General features: G+C 34.2%; 1 protein-coding gene across 2 annotated transcripts in view; it reads right to left on the reverse strand.

Moving 5' to 3' along the window:
- Positions 1-11,867, reverse strand: part of LOC121318599 (E3 ubiquitin-protein ligase RNF165-like) — a 30,906-nt gene extending 19,039 nt beyond the window's left edge. For both annotated transcript variants that reach the window (XM_041255466.1, XM_041255457.1), the window contains exon 1: positions 11,745-11,867. In XM_041255466.1, coding sequence (XP_041111400.1) covers positions 11,745-11,805 — 61 coding nt within the window. In that variant the 5' untranslated portion in view covers positions 11,806-11,867. The remainder of the gene's footprint in view (positions 1-11,744) is intronic.
- Positions 11,868-12,906: the final 1,039 nt, after the last annotated feature.

Consider the following 12,906-nt stretch of genomic DNA (forward strand, 5'->3'; position numbering starts at 1 on the left):
TACCCGAACACACAAACAGCAACGTGACTGACTACTGAGAAAAGACAACCCAAAACACTATTGCCCGATCTCAAATCATCCATGGCATACAGGAATCAAGGAAGCGTCATTAGTCTTAAATTCAAGGGCATCTTAAATTCGAAGGAATACAGTATTTTTTTGATCAGTTTAGCTGGAGTGGCTATATGGAGATCTGGAGGTTTAGGACTAAATTGCAGGTTAAAAAAACAAGTCGTCAAAAATGCAGGGCCCTTGTTATTAGCCATATTGAGCTCTTTAAGAAGCAAAGCTGTACACAGTTTATACCCCCCATTGAACAGCCTCTTGAGTGGCTATAAGAATAGTTTTATTTTGTTTGTCACATCAGATGTTTTTCAGAAAGTGTGGGGATTTTGTATTCAGTGCCTGTGCTTAGTGTGGTAAGCACCCAAGCCCTGTCTTAATCTGTCTAATCAAAAAAAGGCCAGGGCTTGAAGCTATTCAAAGTGGTCTCTTGTGTCATTTGGGAAGAAATATCTAAGCTGACCATTGACTCATCCCAGGCCAAATACAGCTATTATTTACAAACAGCTTGTCCTGTCGCTTGTTATCTGACAACAGGACCATTAAGAGGCCAGTAATAAAAGCAGGGGTAGACTACTACTTACTTGTAAATAATAATCAGAGCAACAAGAACAGAATCAGTGTTAGCCATCATGGACATGATTTTAAAACAGATACGATATGCGTTTCCTGTTAAGACACAGCATTGGTGATATTCCACTCCTAATCCTGTATATAATTTACTTGAAATAGGAAGATTTAAACAGCCATGAGGAAAATCAATGGAGAAGCCTTTATTATTACCTAAGTCATAATACTTTTCTTCAATAAATGTCACAATTGTAGGACTTGAACCTGAGACTCAGACTCAACCTTGTGTGACTCAGAGATATTAACGACAAGTCCTTTTTTATTTTCTATTACACAAGTAGCATTACAGTTACTACTAATAATGTCAGCATGGTAAACAAGCAAATAATTATTTGTCTTTTAAGAGGCCTTTCTCTTTATTACTTTAAACCGTGTTCTAAGTTTTTAAGCACTGTGGAAATTTCTAAAACTACATTCTTGAAAAATACGAATTTGATTTTGCTGAGCTCCCTGAATTTCTGGAATATAATTTATTTGTTTGTACTGAAAACAATAGAACGTTGGTCACCTTAATAATTTTGAGTTTACTGAAAACACAAATGAATGAAAAAAAGAGTAATCATGAGTTCTAATCATACTTTTAAAGCTTCTTTTTTCATAACAGAAAGTGTGATTAAATATTCTGTGTTTTGCTTCTAATCTTCACTCGTTCCTAGCACACACCATCACTGTTTGAAAGCAACGTCAATGAATTCACCTGGCAAATTCAGTGTAAAACTAGCCACTAAAGTCTAAAATAGAAAATTGCCTACCGTCAAACAGGTATATCAGACTGATAAGACAGAAGGACTGATTTCCCAAAATGAAAATAATTTATGGATGCTGGGAAAACACATTAACAATACACTGTGCTGCATCAACTCTGTCTGTGTGACTTCATTTTTGTATTCCATTATGAACCTACACCAAGGGGAAATATATAACTATAGCATGATTTTGTATAAAGAAAAGATAAAAAATACATTATCTGAAATCAAATGAACTGAAGCACAATCTTGTAAATGCATAATTGTATTACGGACTCAATAAAAGTGCAAATTTACTATTTAGGAACACTATATATATATATATACACACACACACACACACACACACACACACACACACACACACAGTTCCAGCAATGTCTAAATCAGATTGGCAGATTTTACCTGAAGTCAAAGTAGATGCTATAGTCAGAGGTGAAAGTAACTTTAATATCTTACCGGTGTAGTGTTATTTTCAGGCGTTAAGTGGTACTCCACGCACTGCGCTTGCTCGCGCAGGCCTAAACAACTTCCTCTAAGAAAGCAGGAAGGAAACCACTTTCTGACATTATACAGGTCAAGTTCTGGTATGCGTACCACATTATTTGTGCATTTTTCCTGGAGGATATCAGACTGTTCCTCCACTACTACCACTAGTTTAATGAAAATTGATTTGAGTTTGTTTCAAGGACTCGAGACTCAAAGTCAAGGACTTGTGACTTCTGACTTGGTCTCGAATGATAGTGACTTGGACTCGGACACTCGGGACCAGGACACGGACTCGAGTTTGAGGACTCGACTACAAGGCTGATAAATATACAATGTTAATATTCCAGTCAAAAGCAATAAAGCAGAAAAAATAGTGGTTCACAAAATGAAGCTGCTGTGCTCTGCTCTGTTAATAATGGATTTATCAGATGCAAATGTAATGCGTCTCTCTCCCTGGTAGAGTTTCATTCTAAATATTTAATGAGTTACATTCATTTCTATGATAAGGAAGGCTTTATATTGGCTGTATTTTATACTAAAGTCCTAGTAAACCAATGGTACCCTATTATTATTATTATTATTATTATTATTATTATTATTATTATTATTATTATTATTATTATTATTTTAGAGTTCAATGTCATCTGCATCTTTTTTTCTGTGTTCTCTCCAGTATTTAGGGATTTAGCCAGGAGCCAGGCAAGTGAGGTTTCAGACATCTTATCATCTTACAATCTGTGGCATATTTAAGAGTGACTTACTAAAGATGACCTGGTGATTAACCACACATAAGCTACGGTGTTGTAACTGTTTCCTAAAGCCACGTTCCTTATGCAATAATGATCATCCTTCAGAAGACTCTCAGTGATATATGGGTCATCTTCTCAGAGGCACATCAGCTTTTTTGTAATGGGTAGCTAACTTGCATGTACCAAATAAACTAAATTGGTAAAAGAGGGACAATACTTCACTCAGTTTATTCATCCCCTATCAAGCTAAGTACAGAATTCTGGTTGTGGGAATCTAATTCATTGTTTTCCTCATTTCCTGGATAAAGACTCATCTGACACTGGGTAAAAAATAATTAGCTAACAGTATTCACCTGTAACTGAAGGAAAATAAATGAGCAGGAGATGGTGTACAAGCCCCCTTCCCCCTTTCTTCCCATCACAGAATTCCTCACACACCATTACTTCTCCCTGACCTCATCTGTCAGTGGTGCGCAACCAGCCAGCTGAAATACTATTGGGTGGAATGACACTTCTTATGAACTTCTGAGTGGACTTTGCTATGATATGGTCTGGAAAGCAAGGCCAAAAAAAAAATCACAACAGGCCTCTATACAGATTAGACATTACTGTTTATTACCCCAAATGTCAACCGTTCAGGTTGTTTTAATGTGTTTAAGCCTCACACAAACACATAGCCTAAAGCAGCATGTTACAAAATAACATTAAGTGACCAAATGGGAGTACAACTGAGCTTACAAAGGGTGTCTCTGATATGTTATAATATACATTTTAGAGAGATACTGTCTACAACCCAAGACACCCCCTAATGGGGCAGTTTAGGCAGAGTGAGGTGAGCACGGACGAGATAAATGCATGAATCGGAAAACTTGCATAAGGATATCACTATGGCATGTTTCTTGGTAATAACAGAACTCCCTCTTTTAAATAATGCATTCAGACTCTGTTCACTGGTTATACTGACAGTTCCGTTATTGCCTTGAAACATGCCACAGCAATACCATTAGTCCAGAAAGATGGGGGTCAGGATGGACCCACTTTATGTTCAGCATGCTTGCTCATGAAAGGTATTGTATGAGTGGATGGGTGTCCAGTATGTCCGGTTATGCATTACTTAAATGTACTATACACATAGGCTTAACAGGAGTTTCATACTGACTAAATGTGGAGTGATACTGGCCTTGCTCATCTCTACTCATGCACAGTTATAACTGTCCTGGATCCAAAGTTTGACCAAAGCAGGAGAGTTTAGCTACAGTATTACTTACATTTCCCTCCAACTTTAAGATCTTCAAAGGGCTCTCACTTTTTAAGGTACCGTATTATTTCAATTTGGCGGGTTATTTCAAAAGGGTGTACTGTACCAGCGAATCAGGAGTGTGTATTGGTTGTTAAGGGGCAGGGCAATGCTGGTGTGGCAGTTAAATCCAAGAGTGTGACGTAGATGTTTTTCTGCACCAACAATGACCTCAAAGTATCAGTTTGGTGATTTCTGTAAAAACTACAATATATTCTACTCTTTTTTTTTTTTTTTCTTACTGTAACTTGCTTGTTTGTAATTTCTCTGCACGAGAAACCCAAACTAAATCTTCTCATAGATAGGAAGCACATTGTTTTTATTTGTACGGGATTGAGTACAGGATTTACAATCGAACTAAAAACAAAATAACAAAACCACCTATAAGAACTTCAGAGTGACTGCTGTTCTGTACGTAGTTTATCTTACATTTTCTTTCAGAACTGTACTAACAGAAAATAAAATGTGCTTACTATGTGTGTGTACATTAGTTTGTAATTTACATGCTAGATTGAGGCTCCCGTCTCTTCAGGGGCGTTACATGTACATAGTCAGTGTTGCGCGTTTATTTGTTTACTGTGTGTTTTTTTTTTAGTAGGGGGAGAAAAAAATACCTTAATGTTTCTTTACTGATAGCAGCGTTTATTCGAGGGAGGCCTCTATTATAAAGCTGATATATGACTGTGGCGTCAATACGAGGGAGTCTTTAATACGAGGGCAGCACCAAATTGAAATAATATGGTACCACTGTAATATGATTACAGTGAAGCCTTCTGTAATTGACGTGGATAAACAAGAGAAAACTTTAACATGCCCAGCCCAGTGAACCAACTACATTTAGTTTAAATTACAATTAATTAGAAGAAGGATCAATTGAGGAAGTGAAGATGACCCACCCCCTTGTAAACCTCCAAAGAGAAAGGTGTATATATTCTCACGTGCAAATAGATATCCCTTTCAACCACTGACCTACGTATATTATCATTAAAAAAACAAAAATTTCATAAAAAATTCAATTTAAAAATCTTAAGTAAACGGTAGTTAGTGGTTATCGAGAATAGGGAGAGCAGACAGTTCAACCTCTATCATAGTAAACAAACCAGCTGCACTGTGATCGTTACCGGGAGCGTTTACGTGGATACAGCACTAGTATGAGATGTTCAGCTGAACAGTTCTATGATTTGACCCAACTCACACAGAAGTATTTTTTTTCTGATTTATCCCACAGTTGATCTACCGTATGAGTCAGAATCCATAAATATCAAAGGAATCTTGATGCAGAGAAAGATGTTGTGCACGGCACAGACGACAATAACTGCAACATTTGTATTGTATGAATCTGTAATATAGACCTGGTAGCTACAAGACAGGCCTCTGATACAGAACAGGTGTGATTTATAAAGCTGTGGATGTCACCTAGGAATCCCCTTTTGTCAGGTCTAGCATGCAAGCACATTGGCTCAATAGCTGGTCATTAGTTCATTCAATATCTTGTCTCATTTGTGGGATACAGTTCTGTAGGAATTCCTTATTTGCTGTTTCCTGATTTGTATTCATTATCCACCAGTCTCAACATTTGGACTCAATATTTTCTATTACAAAATAACCTTGAAGTCTTGTCTTTCTCAATGAGAATTATCAGATATCCTCATCCTTTAATCTATAGCGACATTCTTAGGCTGTACTGTACCCATGAGCAATAAAATCAATACACTTCTTTAAAATCCCCCCTAAATGGGCTACAGGGTTTAATTATTTGTTTTCCGACTTTTATTCATCCTATGCAGAATTCCTTATTACGGGCTTATTACAGTTATTTTGTTACGCTACCATTAAGGCCTGTTAAGTAGCATGGAGATACCTCAGTTGTTATTGCTCCAGCTCTTTAGAAAGGTTTTGCAAAGCCATGGTGTACTGTATGGTGAATCATACGGGTCTATTCATAAAGGGTTAACGTCTGCCGAAATGAGAAAACAGGACTACATGATCGGATTTCGTCAATAGCCGCCTATTTAAAGGCAGTTGCTATTCATAAGAGATAATTCAGATGCGTCTTTGATACGATACGATTTTCGTCTTTGAAGGCATGTTTTTAACGAATTGAGAGAAAGGTTAACGGTTACCTCATTAGCATAAAGTTCATCGGTCCTGACTGTCAAACTGCTATTCATAAGTGTGAACGACAGCAAAATGCTGTTGATAACTAGGAGTTATTGAACGCTTTCTACAGTCAAGTCTAAACTAACGACAGCCTCGACAGACCATTTTTTTAAAGACCTGTTTTATTACTACACTTGCTCTGTTAACACAGCTAATTTTGAAAAAAAAAAAAATCTGTAGTTTTAAATTTGGGCTTGCTTGGTATTGCGAGGCTCAATCAGTGTTTTTTTTTTTTTTTTTTTCACACACCACAAAACAATCCATTTAATCTACAGTGTGCAATACGGTGTGAAACTTTCATTGATTCATAAACTCGACCCTGATTGATTCCCTGCTTTAAGTGTGGTTTATTAATAATAATAATAATAATAATAATAATAATAATAATAATAATAATAATAGAGAATGTGTAAGATTTACATTTAAAGTTTTCAAAATTATTATTATTATTATTATTATTATTATTATTATTATTATTATTACTAAAATTACAGTGTTATTTAACTGTCCTCCTACAGTGCTTTTTGTTTAGTTTTTTATTTTGGTCCTGCAGTTAAGAATGGAAATCTTATGTGTTTCTGTATGGAAATGTGATTACCAGCATTGCCAAATAAAACAAAAATTCAAAGTATTTATTTAAAAAATGCCTCTCCTTAATTTCTGGCAGACGTGATAGGTGCATCGGAATCAACTGCCCGTGACAGGCAGCTGCAGACTCGGGTTTCGGTAGTACTGTCAGTGGATTCTGTTTTTCTTTTTGCAACAGCTACCAACGGCAACCAGGGAACATTAATAATGCTGATGATGTCATCAAAAAGGGGCGGATTTTCATTCTTGAACGACTGTATACCCATTCATAAAGTGCTTTGCGACAGTCGGCCGTATTCTCAGATCATTTTATGAATGGCAATATGGATGACTTTCATTAGTTTTAAACAAAATTCATTTTATTACGGCAGTCGGCAAGTACTTTTATGAATAGGGTCCATAATGAGGAATCTCATATTTTCAAAGCAATTTATCAATTTATTTTTCATAGCCCAGATTCCTGAATAAGACAAGCAATATAATATCACATATTGGCCAAACTAGTCACTAAGGATGATCAAATCCAGTTTATAAGGAAGAAGCAGCTCATTGCAGAGCACAGAACACCAAACCAAACCCCACCGACCCTTTGTGCACTACAACGTACTAACATGGTAGAGGACGGAAGATATAGTCAGGAGACAAAAATGAATCCTAAAAAAGAAAATATCTTGAAAGTCTCATTTCTAGTTACAAATATAATTGGGAGTTTGCTTGTCAGATTTATATACTGTATATTTTACACAGAATATCCAGTAAATAGTTGTATATTCTAATAACTTGACTCCCAAACTGCTCTAGCTATTTTAAAAACTAATTATAACCACATAGGAAGACCCAGCCAACCTTGCTAAACCCCTGGTGTTCTGTTTCAAGCGTCCCTCTTTTTGTTAGGTGTAAAGTCCCTGACAGGTGGTAATGTAAGGTTTAGATTGTACTCGCCTAAACAGAATGCATGACCTCATACATTTTAAGTAGTCTTTAAGGAAAAAGCATATGGAATGAGAAGTATGTGCCTTGTTTATAAATGATAATTTTGCTTACATTTCAGGCATCTTAAGACACATAAGGAAATGGGATATGGTCTTTGCTAATTATAGTTTTCATTGTCCTTCGTAACATTTTGTAGTCTTATGGTTTCTAATCAACTCAAATATTTTATTTACTAAACCCAGACTGTGTCTTGTGTAGTACTGAAAAATGCCCCTGTTACCAAGGTAATAAAAAAGGACATAATGAGTGAGGGTGTCTGAGAGACATTGTGTCTATTGTTCACTTAAGGCCTGAAAAAAAAAAAAACATGTGCTTGTTTTATCATAACATCCATATACAGACGTGTTTATTTATTAAATAATAAACTAGGTAGATCTCTACGGGACTGATAACCCCATTCTTACTATATCAAACTGCATTACAGGGAAACCAGTGGGTCTTTCTAATGAAAGCTCTGCAAATTACTGTGGATTTTCTGTGCATAAAAATGGTATCTGACATGCACAGGACTCTAAGAAATGCATTGTACTGTCTTGTCCCCTTTATGAATAAGAACATCATACTCTGTAGCAACTAAGACATAATACTCTGTAACAATTTATCAACAATCTTGTACTTTGAAACAGCTCTGTAACAGACAATTAACACAAAAGTATGCCAGTTTAAACATATACATTGTATCTATAATATTAATGTGTATGTCAACAAGAGACAAGTGTAGTTTATAACAACATCTACTGTATTTCAGTCACTGCAATTCATTTAGTAATGCAATAATAATAATAATAATAATAATAATAATAATAATAATAATAATAATAATAATGTTATCATATGGTAAATGTGATCAGGACTTTAAATAGTTTCAATTCAATGCTTTCTGGGAGATTGACATGTTTGCGGATACAAAAATATGTTTAAGCACCTCTGGATTACAATTACCAAGTTTTTTTTTTTTTTTTTTTTTTTTTTTTAGGTACTGATCACATTTAACTTAATATTGTTATCTGGCACACAAGCCTTCTATATATTGGTAACAAAGGGTAATTGACAGATCAATGTCATTAAAGGAAAGTCCTTACAACAATGACTCAATTGGTGATATTCTTTACACCTAACATAGTATAAAAAAGGTTATAATAATTAAACCTTAACCTAATCTAAACCCAAAATCTAACTGACTTTAGAAAAGTATAAACAATTAGCATAAACTCGATTTAGAATTCATTTAATGGTTTTGGAAGGCTTTAAAAAAAAAAAAAAGTCAGATTTGAATAGTCTCTCTCTGAAAAGCACAAGTTATTATTATAATGTACAGCATCCACAAAAATACACACTTGGGTCGTTTAGGAAACAACTGTCAATTAAGCATGTCTGTCATGACAACCCCCATTTACTTAGATTTTAAATGTCAGAGCTTCCTACAATAAAAATACAGAGATGCAAATATAAACTGACTCGGGTCTTGTGATGGGGACAAAAGCAAGGATATAATCTATTATCACCGCAGGGTAAGACAATAAATGGAAATCAGCAAGAAGCACACTGAAGGTTAGAAAAATACTATATTCTTTATTGAACGATATTAGTATATGTGGAACTGTGTAATAATAATAATAATAATAATAATAATAATAATTCCATGCAGACAATAAAGGCAAGGCCCACCATGCTCAGTACAGGGTTAACAAAACAAAAAGCAGCATCCAATGATCAGATGTGTATATGCTACAGCACATTACAGTACAGCAGGGTACATGTTTTCTACAGAAAGATTACATTGGAATCAACTATTCAATGTAAAAACAAGACCATGCATTAAATTCTAATACAAGAACAAAAGGTAAAGAACCACAACCAAAGAATTTCAAAGACATTATTGAATCTAAGAAAGAGGATTTCTAGAGCAGTGCAGGATACAATCACCCCTGTGAAATGGATAGCATTTTGCAGTGTGTTGGTAATGGCATTGTAAGCATGCCAAAACAAAAAACAAAATGACAATCCGTTAACCATTAACAATTTCTAAATATGTTTTACAATTAAAATTTTAAATTTCGAAATCTATAAATCCATTTTGTTTTTAAGTTTTCTTCATTGAAAAGTCATCAAATAATTTGCAAATTAAAACCCCCAAAAACTAAATAAACAATTACTGTTAATGACAGGTGCAGTATACCATTGCAATTAAACAATACATTTAAAAAAGCTTAAATAAACTGTTAATAAAAACAAATAAACTGTTAATGTCTGATTGTCTTATTACTTCAATACAACATGGAATAATGTTTGTGCAATGCCCAGTAATTATAAACTGGGTATTTATCTGCATCCTGATATATACTATGGTCAAACGTTTTGTATCAATCTTTAGAATTAACTAATTTGGCTACATAAAGTTGAATAAAACCTACTGAATAATGTTAAATTAACATACCATAGTTTTCCATATACTTAGCAAAGAACTGATAATTTAAAAATGTGACATTTCGAAATCTATCGTGAAATATACTACTATTATTGCCTTTAAATTGTTTTATTTTTATAAATATATATATTGTAATCTCTCAATTCAAAAATTCTGGATGATGCAAAACTTTTGGCCATATTTGTAGTTTGTAGTTAAATGCACCTTACGTGGAAGTATATATATATATATATATATATGATATCATAGATATTATATATATATATTATATATATATATTTATATATATATATTTAGACTTTATTTAGACCACATAAGTTACTTCAAGAATCTGGTTTATATTTGCTTTGGTATAATCGGTTCAATGCAGAATGCATCCAATTGACAGGAATTTACAGCGTAATGTAGTCAAATACCAAGACTGGATGGGAGATACACAATGACATTTGGTTTAATATCTACAGTAATTCTACAATGGGTTATTTACTATACAATAATTCGACAGAAAAAAGACACAGTAAAGGTTTTCTATAGATAGAAGGTGTTATTTTTAGTCACTGTTTAACAGAAGGATTTATGAGTGAGTTTTCGTTTTTAATGCCAATGTCGTCTTCGGATGGAAAGAGGAAATGAGGAAGAAGGGAGTCACAATACAGCTAAATGCAGAGTACAGGCAGAGGCCACACCACACAGCAGCAGATGACCATTAGCTACACAATGAAGGGGGAAAAACAAAGATCTGATAAATGCAAAATGTAAAGCCAGCCCCGATACTATGAAATAAGAAAAACAAAGAAATAAAAACAAACACAATTAAATCATTGGTGCTGAATGTTTAAATAAAGCACGACATTATTATTACATAATCAGCACATTTACTGCATATTAAGAAGGCTAGTCTGTTAATTGACACGATCTAAAAATAAAAACCCTGGGCATTTACCATCGTAACTGCAATTACGTAACATCGCTTAATAATAAGACTAATAATAATAACAATAATGCATTGATTTCTGCATTTTGCGTGCTCGATGCTAAACTACGTCCTTTCTCGCTGAACATCAAACACACAAAGACCTTTTTTTTTTTTTTTTTTTTTTTTTTTTGTGAAACGACCACAGAACATAAGGGGGCATCTGCAGATAGATTTTGTTTTCGTTTTTAAACAACCACCAATGCATTATTGGATTAACAGCATACTGTAAACAAATTAAACCAAATACAAGTTGTAATAGTATCTGAATCATCAAGCGAAAAAAACAAACATCTAGTCTACTTGCCACTACAGAGTCGAAGGGTATAATAAATAATCCAACAGCATTGTCTGTCACTGCTAAACGAAACGTCTATGGAATATAACACCACAACGAACAAGGAAAATATCAATAGCCTTTATACACGCTGTTTTTAGTGATTCGATTTATAACAATTTAGCAATAAACTGAACGTTAGGCGTTTCTATGTTAATATACACTAGCCTAACCTCGGAGAATTTAGGCTACATTATACTACTACGACTTTACTGTAACCCCTTCAAAATAACAAAGCAAGACAAAATGCATATATAGAAATGTTAAATTTATAAAAAGTATAAACAATACCTCTGTTTCTTACAGAGCCAAAAACAGGAAGAACCAGATATCCAACATGCACTAAAACCATCCTGGGAACCTTTGTCAGCGCTGCAGTCTGTGTAACAGATGGCCCATGGAAATGGTCCCTTCCAATCCCTTATACATTCAAATGTGGAGCAGATCTTGCAGCTGCCTTGCACACAAAGGCAGGCTGAACCAATCACAGGGCACCCGAGCTAAGACCTTGCTTCCTGTGGCACCCGGGCAGCCAATCCGATATGGGGATGTTTTTTTATTATTGTGCTTGGGTTCTGTTTGTTTAGCATGGCATTTATAATTGATCATACGAATGTACTGGTAAAATCTTGGCTGTGTAAATCGAGATTCACGTCTGAATTTGGTTGCATTGTGCCTTTATCGTTGCTATTCAACAAAATTGTCAACTAGCATTTACAGCAAATTGTATTATTGGTGGGTTTTTTTTTTTTTTTTTTTTTTTATTATTATTATTATTATTATTATTTTATTTTTTTTAATAATTATAAAATAAACAATAATAAACAATTCCGTCAGATGTTCTAACAGTAGTGTTAAATATGCAAATACTTCCATTTAGTAAAATTCGTGCAGATCCTTTTGATAATTAGAGGGTTTGATTTATAAATGTTGATCAATGTGATGTATGCATTAGGATTGGTTTTCAAAACGAGTCCAGGTATTATAGTTATTGAATTACAATAATTCCTATTGTTACACTGCTGACTGGAATTCGGGCAATTTAAGGAGAATTGATTCTATTTACTCCAGATTCTTACATTTTCCAGTAAAGCTGCACAGTGCTAATAAGTATTGCAGTATTTTGGATGTTCTAGTAGTGAGATGTACCCAATACAATTGAATAATAGTTTATCTAAATATCCCTGTGTGAAAATTATATGTGTACTAGATTCTGAAGAGTACAGTATATGCAGTGTAGGGGAATAAGGCATTACTGAAATCTGATTACATTTTTGAGTAACTTATAACTGTAATAGTTCCTTTTTCAGACAGGTAACTAAATGTGGTATACATTACATTTTATGTGGAAAAATTGCATAGTTATATTTCTTTTACTAATGCATAACACAGAAATTAGAAAACACTTAAACAGTGTAAGTTGAACCTTACATGTCACATGAAAACACATCTT

Source organism: Polyodon spathula, chromosome 1 (assembly GCF_017654505.1).
Source record: "Polyodon spathula isolate WHYD16114869_AA chromosome 1, ASM1765450v1, whole genome shotgun sequence".
NCBI classification, from domain to species: domain Eukaryota; kingdom Metazoa; phylum Chordata; class Actinopteri; order Acipenseriformes; family Polyodontidae; genus Polyodon; species Polyodon spathula.